Source organism: Lutra lutra, chromosome 7 (genome assembly GCF_902655055.1).
Source record: "Lutra lutra chromosome 7, mLutLut1.2, whole genome shotgun sequence".
Lineage (NCBI taxonomy): Eukaryota > Metazoa > Chordata > Mammalia > Carnivora > Mustelidae > Lutra > Lutra lutra.
The window spans coordinates 85,113,217-85,127,759 of record NC_062284.1 but is presented as its reverse complement, the minus strand read 5'-3'; the positions used below and the strand labels follow the sequence as shown (position 1 = coordinate 85,127,759).

At 34.4% G+C, this 14,543-nt stretch overlaps 1 protein-coding gene across 15 annotated transcripts in view; it reads left to right on the top strand.

Annotated features, from left to right (window-relative positions):
* The window catches only part of RALGAPA1 (Ral GTPase activating protein catalytic subunit alpha 1), a 261,885-nt gene that overhangs the window by 154,316 nt on the left and 93,026 nt on the right, over positions 1-14,543 (top strand). For all 15 annotated transcript variants that reach the window (XR_007128538.1, XR_007128539.1, XM_047736015.1 and 12 more), the window contains 2 exons: positions 2,414-3,278; positions 5,630-5,701. Coding sequence is in view for 13 of the 15 variants with exons in the window: in XM_047736015.1 (XP_047591971.1) it covers positions 2,414-3,278; positions 5,630-5,701 (937 nt within the window). In the remaining 2 variants the exon portion in view is untranslated. The remainder of the gene's footprint in view (positions 1-2,413; positions 3,279-5,629; positions 5,702-14,543) is intronic.

Here is a 14,543-nt window from a genome sequence, read left to right as displayed (position 1 = left end):
GAAAGGGGCATTTTAACAAGAGAGAAAAATATGAAAATTAGAGTTGTGGTAAAGATGGAAATAACACTGAACTGGGAAGCAAAAGACCAGGCTTGTTCTTCTATGGCAAAAAAATCCCTTAACTGTTGTACTCACTTGTCCTCATGTTTAAAATGACAGATATTGGCTAGATTGTCTGTAAGGCCCCTAACAGCGTGAACATTCATTAAATTCTAAGTTATAATGAGGGAAGGGAAAGCAGACACTAGATTCAAGCCACCCCTCTGTTTCTCATCATCCAGTGACATATCTTTTTACTTGGCTTGCATATGGTCTTAAAAATGTAGGATTGAATTAAGGTTAATCATTTAGTGTTATCTAGTGTTGAATAGCTGATTTTCAGAACTAGCCATATTTATAATTGAAGGACAACTCAATATAATTGGAACTTAAGTAAACTGGAAAAAATACATATGTATGTATGTAGTCACAAAACTTAATTGATAATGGAAGAAAATTAAAATTTTGGTACTCTTAACATTTCAAAATCAAAGCCCAGAGAAAACTGGTTTTTTTAGAGTTGGAATGATGGAAGAAGATATTTTTGCTTTTAATGACACAGCTGCTGGTTTCTAGCTGATCTCTGCCTGTAGCCAGTGTGTTGGTTCTGAATCTTGAGGACTGTGGCCTTAAAATATAGCACTATTCTTTTCTCTTGCTTCTTTTTAAGTATTATACAAGCAGTGCACAAGCTAATGTCCTTATAAACTTTTTAAAAAAAGATTTTATTTATTTATTTGAGAGAAAGCAAGAGAGCACAAGTTGGGGAGAAGGAGAAGCAGGCTCCCCACTGAGCAGAGAGCCTGACTTGAGGCTTGATCCCAGAACCCTGGGATCATGACCCAAGCTGAAAGCAGCCATTCAACCAACTGAGCCACCCAGGCGCCCCCGTCCTTACAAACTTTTAAAGTAGGGTTTATTGAGATATAATTTACATAAAATAAAATGTATTCTTTTTTCTGTGGAATTTTACTGTATATTATGTTGGTGGTCACACAGTTCTGTACAGTTACCAAAATACATCACAAAGTACACTTAAAACTAAGGAATTTATTATATGTAGATAATGCTTTGATCATCAGGACGTTCTCAAATCTATATTTATTATGGCAGGTAGGCCATAATATTCCCAAATGATAAAAATCCTTTCAGAATATAAATAGTACTCAGATAAGATCACTGTAATACTATGGTAGAACAATATGGAGACATAATCATTCTGTAATGATGTCTATAATTACATAAGACAAGGGCACAGTGAACACACACGCACACACAGTTGTTAGTTGTGTGTACAACTAAACATCCTAACATGAACAATGAATACTTCCTTACCAATGACAGCTCTTCCCTAGCCTCCTAGATGTAAAGTATGAAGATAATCATCACCAAACTGTCCCCACTTCCTGACACCACTTATTTCAGAACTGGCTTCCACATAACCCTACTTAAGATCACACTGGCAGTCTTTGGCTAGTGGGCTTTGACAAGTTTTTGTCTATCTCCATGTCTTCCTTCCTCCCTTTATTCTCTCTGTGTGTTTTCTGCCTGACTTCTTCCTTTTCCCCTTCCTTGAGGTCCTGACATTTCAGGCCCCTGAGTACTATATTCTTTGAGCTTTCTCTTTTTACTCTTTGGTATGATTTTTTTTAAGTTACTCATATGGATATGCTCCTTATCTATTTGCTTTCCCTAATGTGCTTAAGGAAGGAAAGAAAAATACTTCTTACATACAACTAACTGGTAAGACTAGGCCACAATGACCCAGAAGAATATCTTACTTGTAAAAATATAGTACATAAGTAGGCCCATAAAATTTGTTTTCCCTTAAAATAAAGTTTTTGTGGCATATATTGGCTATACCAAATCACTGTTTAAATTGGTTGATTCCTAAAGTTTACTGAAGGATTACTTTTCTCTGAAACTTTTATATCATTGATAAATGCCATAATTAAATGACATTTAAAGCATGCTGTCTCTCTGAATTTACTCATGAGATAAGAAACTTACTTGGATTTCACTGGCTTTATAATGTGTGAACTAAGTGATTTCAGGTGATTTAGAATACTTGTGATCCTTCTTTAAAATATGATTTACATATAAAGGCTTAAGCTTAAATTATGAATCCATTAGCAGAACTTTGAAAAGGGTTTTTTTTTTTTATAAAATTAACAAAACATCATCAAAGAGAGTTTTCTTTGCCCTTATTCCTGTAGTACAGAATCTAATTTGGAAATATTCATGTTTACTGTTATATTTTAAAGTGATTTTGATAATTTGAGGAAGTCTCCATTTGTTGTCTAATAATTTCATTGTTAACATAACTTCCTAGGAAGCAGCAGTATTTCCACTCACTTACATTTCTTATTTCTAGTGAAAACTCAAATGCAACAAGGATTAATCTCTATTGCTGCTCGCACTGTTATTACACATCTGGTAAATCATTTGGGCCATTACCCAATGAGTGGTGGTCCTGCTATGTTAACAAGTCAGGTGTGTGAAAATCATGACAATCATTACAGTGAAAGTACTGAACTTTCTCCTGAACTCTTTGAGAGTCCAAATATCCAGTTTTTTGTGTTGAACAATACAACTTTAGTGTCCTGTATCCAGATCAGATCAGAAGATAGTATACCTGGAGGAGGTTTATCAGCTGGCCTTGCGTCAGCCAATTCAAATGTCAGAATCATAGTACGTGATCTCTCCGGAAAATATTCATGGGATTCTGCCATCCTGTATGGACCGCCTCCTGTGAGTGGTTTGTCAGAGCCTACATCATTCATACTTTCATTGTCTCGTCAAGAGAAGCCAGAAGAGCCTCCTATGTCTAATGAATGCTTAGAAGATATAACAGCAAATGATGGGATTTCCCTCCAGTTTAAAAGAGGATTTAGAGAAACTGTACCAACTTGGGATACCATAAGAGATGAAGAAGATGTTCTTGATGAGCTTTTGCAGTATTTAGGTATAACTAGTCCGGAATGCTTACAGAGAACTGGAATATCACTTAATATCCCTGCTCCACAACCTGTGTGCATTTCTGAAAAGCAGGAAAATGATGTTATTAATGCTATCCTTAAGCAGCATACAGAGGAAAAAGAATTTGTTGAGAAACACTTCAATGACTTAAACATGAAAGCTGTGGAGCAAGATGAACCAACACCTCAAAAGCCTCAGTCAGCATTTTATTATTGCAGATTGCTTCTTAGTATATTGGGAATGAATTCCTGGGACAAAAGGTAAGAATAAAAGAGAATTTTTTTTAACATTATTCTTATTCATCTTTTGATCAAGCATTTTAGTTTCTCTTCTTTTCCTCACCAGATTTTACCTACCAGTTAGTTCTTTGGCTTTTGGACAGATTTTTCTTCTTGTTTTTTGTTTGTTTGTTTTGAGTTTTGTTTTTGTTTTGTTTTGTTTTGAGACCACTGAGTTCTATCAGGATTTAAGGGAATAAAAAGATAACTCAATAATTTAACTATTAACATTTTTATAATAACTAGCAGAACTTTCAGACTTAGAAATTACAGCTCATATAATTGAAAAGAATCTTATTTTCCCAACCTTCACATAAGGTAATAGGAAAAACTGTTTTTTTTCTTATCACACTTCTGACACCACATGTGTGAGTTTTCCATAGCAGACAGTCCCAGCACTAACTGCAGTTAGTACAAAAAGAATAAGGGCTCAGACCCACAAGACAGCCCCCCACTTCAGATATCAGTTGAAAGTCCATATTTCCGATCAACTAGCTATAAATCAGATAACTATCTCTTCAGTTTTGATAATTAACTATAATAGCTCATAAAACATTTATTTTCATTTAGCAGTTTATTATAAAAGGTAGTTAAAAGAGATGAACAGACAGAGAAAGAGGTACACAGGATGAAGGTTCCCAAGTGTAAGAGCTTCTGTTCCTGTGGAGTTAGGGGCTGCTGAAAACACTGAATTGAGTTGACTAACCAGGAAGCTCTCTGAACCTCATAGTTTAGAGATTATTATGGAGGCCTCTTCACATAGGCATGATTAATTATTAACTCAGTCTCAAGCCAGTCTCCCCTCCCCATAGGGGTGGCTGGAAGTTCCAAGCTTCTAATCATGGTTTGTGCTTTTGAATGACCAAGCCCCATCCTGAAGTTATTCAGGAGCCCACCAAGCATCACCTCATCAGAACAAAACATTCTCCTATTACCAGGGAAATTGCAAGGGATTTAGGAACTCTGTGTAAGATGTTCCTGTCACCTTCATCGCTCAAGAAATTATAAGAGTTTTAGGAGCTCTGTGTCAGGAACTGGGGCAGAGCCCAAATATGTCACATAAGCCTAATGGGTTTTTTAGACAAACAGTAATGTGATCTTTTCTTGTTGGTATCAGAGAAGTTAACTCAAGATTTTCATCAAATCAAGAATCCTTATTTCATTTTTTAAAATTTTGTTTTCTTACACATGTTGCAAAAAACCTCACTGAGAGCTTGCAGTTAACACAAAGTATTCATGTAAGTCGGGTAAGAGTTAAATGAAAAGGCATTAGATTTAAATCGGAAGAACTAGGTTAGAGTCATTTAACCTTTAAGCTTCAGGCTATAAGTTGAGGAAGTAACTTGCACCTCACATAATGATGAGAGTTAACTTAGATAATATACATAAAATATTAAGTTGTACACTAGTGTAAAGTATCATTAAACATTTATCTTTTAAGTTTCTGTGACATTAAAAGCTGTACAGATGTGAAAGACACAGCATTATTTAATGTATTGTTCTTGTTCAATTTGTAGTAGGAGGGGAACTCAGGTATCACTGGACAAATAAATCTTAATTAAATTCAGGTGAAGCACCAAAAGGGAATTCTACTTCCTTGACTAGTGTTTATAATCTTACTTAATTTAAATCCTTCCATTTATTAGAAGGGTGTATTCTCTGCTTTATGGGGAAGACATGTCAGGAATATAGTTTGCCTTATGGTATGTCCAAATGTAGGTAATTGCCACTCATGTTAGTGCATTCTACTCTCTTTTGCTATAGGATGATCCATATATTGTCTCGAGAAAAATTAAAGGTGGGAAGCTATATTTTACCACAGCAAGCATTGATTTCATGAATATAATTTGTACGTATTTAGTGTATATAGAATGTATTTGGCAACATATCTACTTTGCTTCGTAGTGTAAAAAATACCTGTAAGAGCACAGGAAAGAAAGCAAATTCCATCTGGATTACATATCCTTACTTAATGATATTTCTTATTAGGAACAACTTTTTAATATATTTTTAGGAAACTTTTGAGAAGGAACCTATAAGTACTTTTATCCACTTTTCTGGATATGAGTTTCAGAAGCTCACAGCATCTGCAAGGAAAAATTGAAATGATTAATAGATAAATGATCCACTAACAGAAATCTATGAGGGCCGCAGTAGAAATAATGACACTTAGTATTTACATTTCTTTTAGGGTCTGTTCTCCTTTGTGTTAGAAGTATGGAAAGGCAAGAAAAGTGTTTAAAAATTGCATGAGTAGAGTGGAAAGTATTTCTGGGACTGTCATGTCATTCACGGCAAAGGTGATGAAAATGTTTATAAATCTCTCTATTTAGGAGGAGCTTTCATCTCCTGAAGAAAAATGAGAAACTACTTAGAGAACTTAGAAACTTGGATTCAAGACAGTGGTAAGTTCAGATTTATAACTAGCAACTGCCAGCTATTTCTACTTATGTGTGAATAATACTGTATTGTTGACTTTCTGAACAGAAACTACATTTGATTTACTTTAAATAATAAACTATGAAAAAAATGCAGGGCTACATAAAATGTTTGGTATCTTTGAATATTACCATTTTATGCATTTCAGAACTCTTTTGATGGCAGAAATCTAATTGAACTTCTAAAAACGTCCTTTACTTTTCCCATAGTTAGACATTCCAGATATGCCCTTTTTGATTAGTCTCAGAGGTCTCAAGTGAAATGACTGGTAAATATAAGCTAGTCCATACAGAAAGTATTAATGGAGCAAAGAACATGGATATAGGTTATTATATTGCTATAAATCTGATTTCTCATTAAGCTCTTGGATATGTACCTATTTACATGTGGGTTTTGATGTGTAAAACCTTGTTATATCATTATTTTAATGATATCTAGGTTCTTCATGTATAGTATATGAACAAGACTTCTGGGAAACCAGTAGTAGAAACTACAAAATATTAACTAGAAGCACATTGATAAAGCAATATTTTGAATGCCTGCATTTCTGAGATCTCAGATCCACAACCTACTTAATGTCCATTTCTCACTCCCTCACATCTTAGTCAGTTGGTGTTTTATACTTTCCTCTTTCCAGTTTTTTGCTTTTTCTATTCCTACAGTCAGTTTGCCACCCACCTCTGATTTCACTTGTCCTGTTAGCAGACTCACACATTTTCAACTATAAAAATGCCATTTCTGGCATCTTCAAAACTGTTCTTCCACTTAACGTTTATATATGTGTGACTATAATCAATTCTCTTATCAGAATCATTTTTTTTCTTAAGACTTTATTTATTTTATTAGAGAGCTCATGCACGTGTGAGTTGGGAGGTGAGGAGCAGAGGGAGAGAATCCCAAGCAGACTCCCCACTGAGCACGGAGCCTAATTCAGGGCTGGATCTCCGGACCCTGAGATCATGACCTGAGCCAAAACCAAGAGTCTATCACTTAACCAACTGAGCCCCACAGACACCCCTGACCCAAATCATTCTTAACATCTACCTTCTTGGGGCGCCTGGGTGGCTCAGTGGGTTAAAGCCTCTGCCTTCAGCTCAGGTCATGATCCCGGGGTCCTGGGATCGAGTCCCACATTGGGCTCTCTCCTCAGCAGGGAGCCTGCTTCCCCCTCTCTGCCTGCCTGCTTGTGATCTCTGTCTGTCAAATAAATAAATAAATAATCCTTAAAAAAATACTATAAAAAAAATCTACTTTTTCTACTCCTAGGCAGCAGTGTATTACTAGAGAAAATGATCAAACCAGTGTGATATAGAGAGCTACAATAGATTCGTGCTTCTTTACTTCAGCAATACCTTCTCTACTGTTTGCTAATTTCTTATCCCTTGTTCACTTCTTACTTTGTTTCTCAGAGTAATTTTTATAAACCACTTCTTTTTTCTTTAAGCCCTTCATTATAGTCAAAAGATCATCTCTACTCTAACCTCACTAAGGATTCAATCCAAATGTTTGGCCTCCTATATGAAAGACAGTCTGGTAGAACAATAGTTCCTAACCTTTATTCCTCCACCCATTCACATTTCAACGCAACATTAGTCATACCTCTCATTAATTAAATCCAGTGATTCTGACAATTGGGGAACTCATTTGAAACAAACTACCTTGCCAGCACTATTCTATAGGAATGCAAAGTAAACAAGATTATTCATTCCTTTCCTACATCAAACAACTCCGCCTTATAATCTCCTCTCTTTAAAATTTCTATATTGAGCCATCTTTTCCTGCTCCCCTTCAGTTTCAGAAAAATCTTTTTTTTTCCCAATCTATACTTCTAGGATCTTTAAAAAGTTATCATATCTTTATCTTGTATTTCTGCTTACCCCTTTACCATAAGCACACTCGATATGCTTTTTCAAACATAAGAAAACAAAACTATCCTCAGGATCCTTTTTTTTTTTTCTCTTTTAAAGATTTTATTTATTTATTTGACAGAGAGAGACATAGTGAAAGAGGGAACACAAGCGGAGGGAGTGGGAGAGGGAGAAGCAGGCTTCCCGCTGATCAGGGAGCCCATGTGGGTCTCTATCCCAGGACCCTGGGATCATGACCCGAGCCAAAGGCAAATGCTTAACAACTGAGCCATCCAGGTGCCCAGTTACTGTCCTTTCAAGCTTTAGTGTATCCCTTTCATATGCCTTTTACTACCACATTTTATGAGAAAATATAGTCTTTACTCACTTCTTTTGTTTTTGTGGTCTTTAGCTTTTCTCAGAATAATCTTTTAGGGGTGCCTGGGTGGCTCAGTGGTTTAAGCCTCTGCTTTTGGCTCAGGTCATGATCTCAGGTCCAGGGATCCAGCCCTGCATAAGGCTCTCTGCTCAGCAAGGGGCCTGTCTCTCCGCCTGCCTCTCTGCCTACTTGTGACCTTTCTCTCTGTCAAATAAATAAATAAAATCTTTAAAAAAAAAAAAAGGAATAATCTTTTTAAAATTTTAGTTTCTCTAGTTATTATAGAAAATGTACAGTAGAAAAATAAATCATATATTTATAATACTATCCTTAACATTTGTTTATGTATTTTCAGTCTTTTTTTATATACATATGATTTTTTTGTTTTAAAAAACTAGAATCATAGTAATATGTATATAGTAAGTTATGTTTTAAAAAGGACTTTATCATGTTGTGAGCATTTTCCTCATGTTGTAAGCATTTTGATATTTTTCAAAAATAATTTTTTATGGTGCCAAGTTCTGTGATTATTGGACTTTTAAGTTGTTTTTAATATCTTGCCCTAGGATAGATTCCTAGAAATGGAATTATTACATCAAAGCATAAGAACTTATTTCAGACCACACATATTGCAGAATTACTTTTCACTAAGTACTAATTTCTAATCCTACCAACATTGTGTAAGAACACTAATACAACTTCAACCTGGGCAACACAAGGTATTGGTCACATTTTCTAAATCTTTCCTAGCTTGAGAGGCAGATCATGGTATCTCTATTGTTCTTTACTACTAGTGAAGTTATTATCTTTCATTGTAAGAAATTTTAATCTTTTTTGAAATTCCCTCTTAGTGTCTTTTTTCTATTTAAAAGGAAATTTTTCTTAATTGCAAGAGTTCTCCTACATATGTGGGTATCTAAGGATTAACTTTTGTATTTAATATGGGAGTTTTCCCAGTTGTTTGGCTTTCACTTTTCAACAACTTCATATTGTTTAGCATACAGCTTTTTCTTTTTTCTTTTTTCTTTTTTTATTTAATTTTATTTTTTTCAGTGTTCCAAGATTCATTGTTGCCATACGTGCCCTCCTTAACGCCCATCACCAGGCTCACTGATCCCCCCCACCCCCAATCCCTTCCAAAACCCTCAGTTTGTTTCTCAGAGTCCACAGTCTCTCATGGTTTTCATTTTTATGTAATTTTATTTCTCAGTCTTCTTTCTTTGGTTTTTTTTTCAGTTGCTTATTGTGCTTAGAGAGTTCTGTCTTGAAATTAGTTTAAATGTTCTACTGTATTTCCTTTTGGATTCATAATTACTTGGTAGGAATGGTAATTATTTTACATTTAATTCTTTATTTCTTCTAGAATACATTTTAGTTTATGGAATAAGAAATGGAACGGGCTTGAGTATTAGAGAATAGCTTGTTTCTCTGATTTGTTGAATAATTCATACCTTTCTCATTGATTTGATGTTTCTTTTATCAGATATTAACCTGTTTATTTCAGAGCTGTCTGTTCATTTCTACTGAGTTGTCTATCAATTTTGTACAGATGTTAATATTTATTATAGCTTTGTAACTTAGTATCTGATAGACGCAGTCTTCTTCCTCACCCTATTCATACATGTTCTTCTTTCTTAGATATTTTCACTTGTTTATATTTCACTTTCACTTAGATATTTTCACTTGTTTATCATCTGGATACATGTTAGAATTATGTTGTTGTTTTCCAGAAAAAAAATCCCATTGATATTTTGGTTTTGAATTACAATAAAACTTTCATATGGAGAGAATGGAAGTACATTTGCTATCATCATTCTTCCCATTCATAATCATGGTGTGTTTTTCATTTATTCTGTGACCCAGACATTACTTTTAGGGTTATTTTATTGTAATGATGCTATTCTAAATGGAATTGTTTTTCCTGTTATATTTTGCTATCCAAATACTTTAGTGAATTCTCTCTTTTTTTCTTTTTAAAAATTTTAGAGTTGTCTATTTGGTTCTGTCTAGGTGTATAATTATCTTACAAATAATCTCTTTTCTAAAAGTTATGCCTAATTTTGCTTATTTCATATTTTATTGCATTGACTAGAACTTGCACTACAGCATTAGTTATTCTAAGAGTAGACATACCATTACTAGAGTCTTTTTCAGCATCTATTCAAATTTTCATACAGTTTTGCTTTCTTAACTATTGATATATATTGTACATAGTATCACTAGATTGCTAATATTAAATAATAATTGGAATAACATTTGATTTCCTGTTGTGTTAAATTTACTAGACTTTCCTTTTGAATTAGGGTATAGCCCATTTCTAAGCACATTCTATATTTATTTAATTTTTTACCCATTCTTCTTTATTTAATTTTTACCCATTTAGAATTAAGATTAAGATTATAGCCAGCTCTATGAAATGAACATTATATGTTGTTTGAAAATTTGGAATAACTAGTAAAATTTCTATCTTTCAATTTGTTTCATCATTAGTAGCCTCTGGGTTTTCTTTTAGCTCTTGGGTCAACTTCAGTGTTGTTTGCTTTTGTAAAACTCCCTTTCATTGAGATTTTCAAATGCATGCTAAGAGGATACATACATATCATAATTCTGCTATATTCCTTTTCTCATTTTAGTTTAGTGGGATTTTTTTGCTCTTTTTAAAAAAATAGTTTATGTATTCCCAAATCATCCCTTCAAGGTTTTTTTCCCCCTAGCTTTATTGAGATAGAATTGACATACAACATTATGATAGTTTATGGTTTAAAATAATGATTTATAAATAGATATATTATAAAATTAATTACTACAATAAACTTAGTTAACACATTCATCACCTCACGTAGTTAGAATTTTTCATGTGATGAGAACTTTAAAAATCTCTCTTAGCAACCTTTAAATATGATATAGTACTGTTAACTATAGTTACCATGCTATTCTTCACCTCTCCAGAACTTATCTCACAGGTGGAAGTTGATACCCTTTGACCACCTTCACCCATTTTGCCCATTTCCCTAGGCACCACCCCTGAAATCAGTCTGTTTCTGTGAGTTCAATTTTTTCAGATTCCACATATAAGTAAGAACATACAGTATTTGTCTTTCTCTGACTTATTTCACTTAGCATAATGCCGTCAAGTTTCATCCAAGTTGTCACAAATGGCAGGATTTCTTTCTTTTGTTACGGCTACATTCCATTGTATACTTGGCCCTTGAACAACATAGGCGTTAGGGGCACCAACTCCATCCCATCCCCATGTAGTTCAATATCTGCATATAACTTTTGACTTCCTGAAAACTTAACCAGCAATATCCTACTCTTGACTGGAAGCCTTACTGATAATATAAAGTCAGTTAACATATTTTTTATGTTACATGTGTTCTATATTGTATTCTTAAAGTAAGAATAATGTTACTGAGAAAAATTGTAAGAGAAAATACACTCACAGTATAGTACTATACTGTATTTATTGAAAAAAATTTGTTTATAAATAGACCCATGCAGTTCAAACCCTTGTTGTTCAAGGGTCAGCTGTACATGTATACCACATTTTCTTGATCCATTCATCTGTTGATGGACACAGGTAGTTTCATACCTTTGCTATTACAAGTAATGCTGCAGTGAACATGGGGATGCAGATATCTCTTCAAGGTAGAGATTTTATTTTCTTTGGATATGTATCCAGAAGTGGGATTGCTGGATCATGTAGTCATTCTGTTTTTAATTTTTTAAGGAACCTCCATACTGTTTCCCATAAAAGCTGCATCAATTTACATTCCCACCAATAGTTTACAACAAGGGTTGTCTTTTCTGTGTATCCTCACCACTTGTTATCTCTTGTCTTTTTGATAATAGCCATTCTAACAGGTATGAGGTAATATTTCATTGTGGTTTTGATTTTCATTTCCCTAATGATTAGTGATGCTGAGCACCTTTTAATGTGTGTGTCAGTCATTTGAATATCCTCTTTGGGAAAATGGCTTTGGGTCCTTGCCCATTTTTTTTTTAGGTCTTCTTTTCTTTTTTTGCCCATTTTTAATCAGACTATTTGTCTATTGCTGTTGAATTGTATGAGTTCCTTAAGATTTTGGAGATTTGGTTGGGAAGTTTTTGATTACTGCTTCCATCTACCTACATGTTATTGGTCTGTTTAGATTTTCTGATTTTTCATAATTAAGTCTTGGTGGGTTGTACAGTTCTAGGAACTCATGCATTTCTTTTAGGTTGTCCACTTGTTTGGTAAATAGTTGTTCATTGTAGTCTCATGATCATTTGCATTTCTTTGGTATCAGTTGTAACATCTCCTTTTCATTTATAGTAATATTTATTTGGGTCCTTTTTTGTTGTGCTTAGTCTAGCGGAAGGTTTGTTAATCTTGTTTATATTTTCAAAGAACCAGCTCTTCATCTTTTCCATTTTCCTTTCTTTATTTCATTTATTTCTGCTCTAATTTTTTTCCCCAAAAGATTTTGTTTATTTATTTGACAGAGATCACAAGTAGACTGAGAGCGGCAGGCAGAGAGAGAGGGGGAAGCAGGCTCCCTGCTGAGCAGAGAGCCCTACGCAGGGCTCGATTCCAGGACCCCAGGATCACAAACTGAGCCGAAGGCAGATGCTTTAACCCACTGAGCCACCCAGGCGCCCCTCTGCTCTAATTTTTATTATTTCCTTTCTTCTCTTAACTTCAGGCTTAGTTTATTCTTTTTCTAGTTCCTTTAGGTGTAAGTAAAGTAGGTTGTTTATTTGAGATACTTTTTTTTTCTTATGTGTATTTATCACTATAAGCTCTCTTCTTGGAACTGCTTTTGCTACATTCCAGAAGCTGTGGTTTATTACATTTCCTTTTTTGTTTGTCTCAAGATATTTTTAATTTCCCTGTTGATTTCTTCTTTGACCCATTGGTTGTTCAGGAGTGTGTCATTTAGTTTCCATGTATTTACGAATTTTCCAACTTTCCTGCTGCTCATTGATTTCTAGTTTAATTCCTTTGTAGTTGGAAAAGATAGGTGATATAATTTCTGTCTTCTTGAATTTGTTTAGACTCGTGTGTTTTAGCACATGATCTATCCTAGAAAATGTTCCATGTGTACTTGAGATGAATGTGTATTTTGCTGCGATTGGACAGAATGTTCTGTATATATGTTAAGTCCATTTGATCTGTAGTATTGTTCAAATTCACTTTATTTGATTTCCTATCTGGATGATCTGTCCCTTGTTGAGAGTGAGGTATTAATGTCCCCAGCTATTATTGTATTTCTGTGTATTTCCCTTTTCTTTTAGTACTTGGTTTATATATTTAGGTGCTCCAGTGCTGGGTGCATAAATATTTATAATTGTTGTATCTTCTTTCTTTTTTTTTTTTTTTTTTAAGATTTTATTTATTTGAGAGAGAGAGAATGAGAGCAAGCATGAGAATGGGAGGGGCCAGAGGGAAAAGCAGACTCCCCATTTGAGAAGGGAACCTGATGGGGAACTTGATCCCAGGACCCGGAGATCATGACCTGAGCCAAAGGCAGTCACTTAACCAGCTAAGCCTCCCAGGCTCCCCTATAATTGTTATATCTTCTTGATGGATTGAGCCCTTTATCTTTATGGTAGTTACATTGTCTTTTTTTTTTTTTTTTTTTCCATTTTTAACTCAGTCTATTTTGTCTGACACAAATATAGCTACCTTTGTTTTCTCTTGTTTACAGTTTGCTTAAAATATTGTTTTCTGTACCTTCAATTCTTATTCTCTGTGTGTGCTTAAAGCTAAAATGAGTCTCCTGTAAGTAGCATATCATTTGGATCTCATTTTTTGGTCCATTCAGCCATTCTGTGTCTTTTGATTAAAGAACTTAATCTATTTACATTTTAAGTAATTGTTGAGAGATAAAAACTTACAAATGCCATTTTTCATTGTTTTCTGTTCCAGAATTCTGTTCCAGAGCCTGTAGATCCTTTGTTTTTGCTTTCTCTCTTAGTGTCTTCGTTTGAGATTTAAAGACTTTTTGCAGTAGTATGTTTGAGTCCTTTATCATAGTGTTTTGATTATGGGCTGCAGGTTTTTCCTTTGTGGTTAGCACTAGGGTTACATAAAATATGTTATATTTATAACATTTTAAGCTGATTACAACTTGATAGATAGCATACAGAAACTTTATACTTTTACTTCTTCCTCACATTTTAGGTTATTGGTAGTTCTCCAATAACAAATTGTTATGTTTATGGTTATTTTAAAGATTTTTTTTTTATTTATTTGTCAGAGAGAGAGGAGAGCGAGCGAGCACAGGCAGACAGAATGGCAGGCAGAGGCAGAGGGAGAAGCAGGCTCCCCGCCAAGCAAGGAGCCTGATGCGGGACTCGATCCCAGGACGCCGGGATCATGACCCGAGCCGAAGGCAGCTGCTTAACCAACTGAGCCACCCAGGCGTCCCTGTTTATGGTTATTTTAAAAACATTTATTTTCTAACTTTTAAACTAGAGTTATAATTATGCATCACCATCACAGTGGGCTTTTCTGTCTTGATGTAAATAATCTACTTAATTTTTTAAAAGACACAGTTTCTCGTTTATTATCTTCTACTTTGTTTTCTAACTCATTAA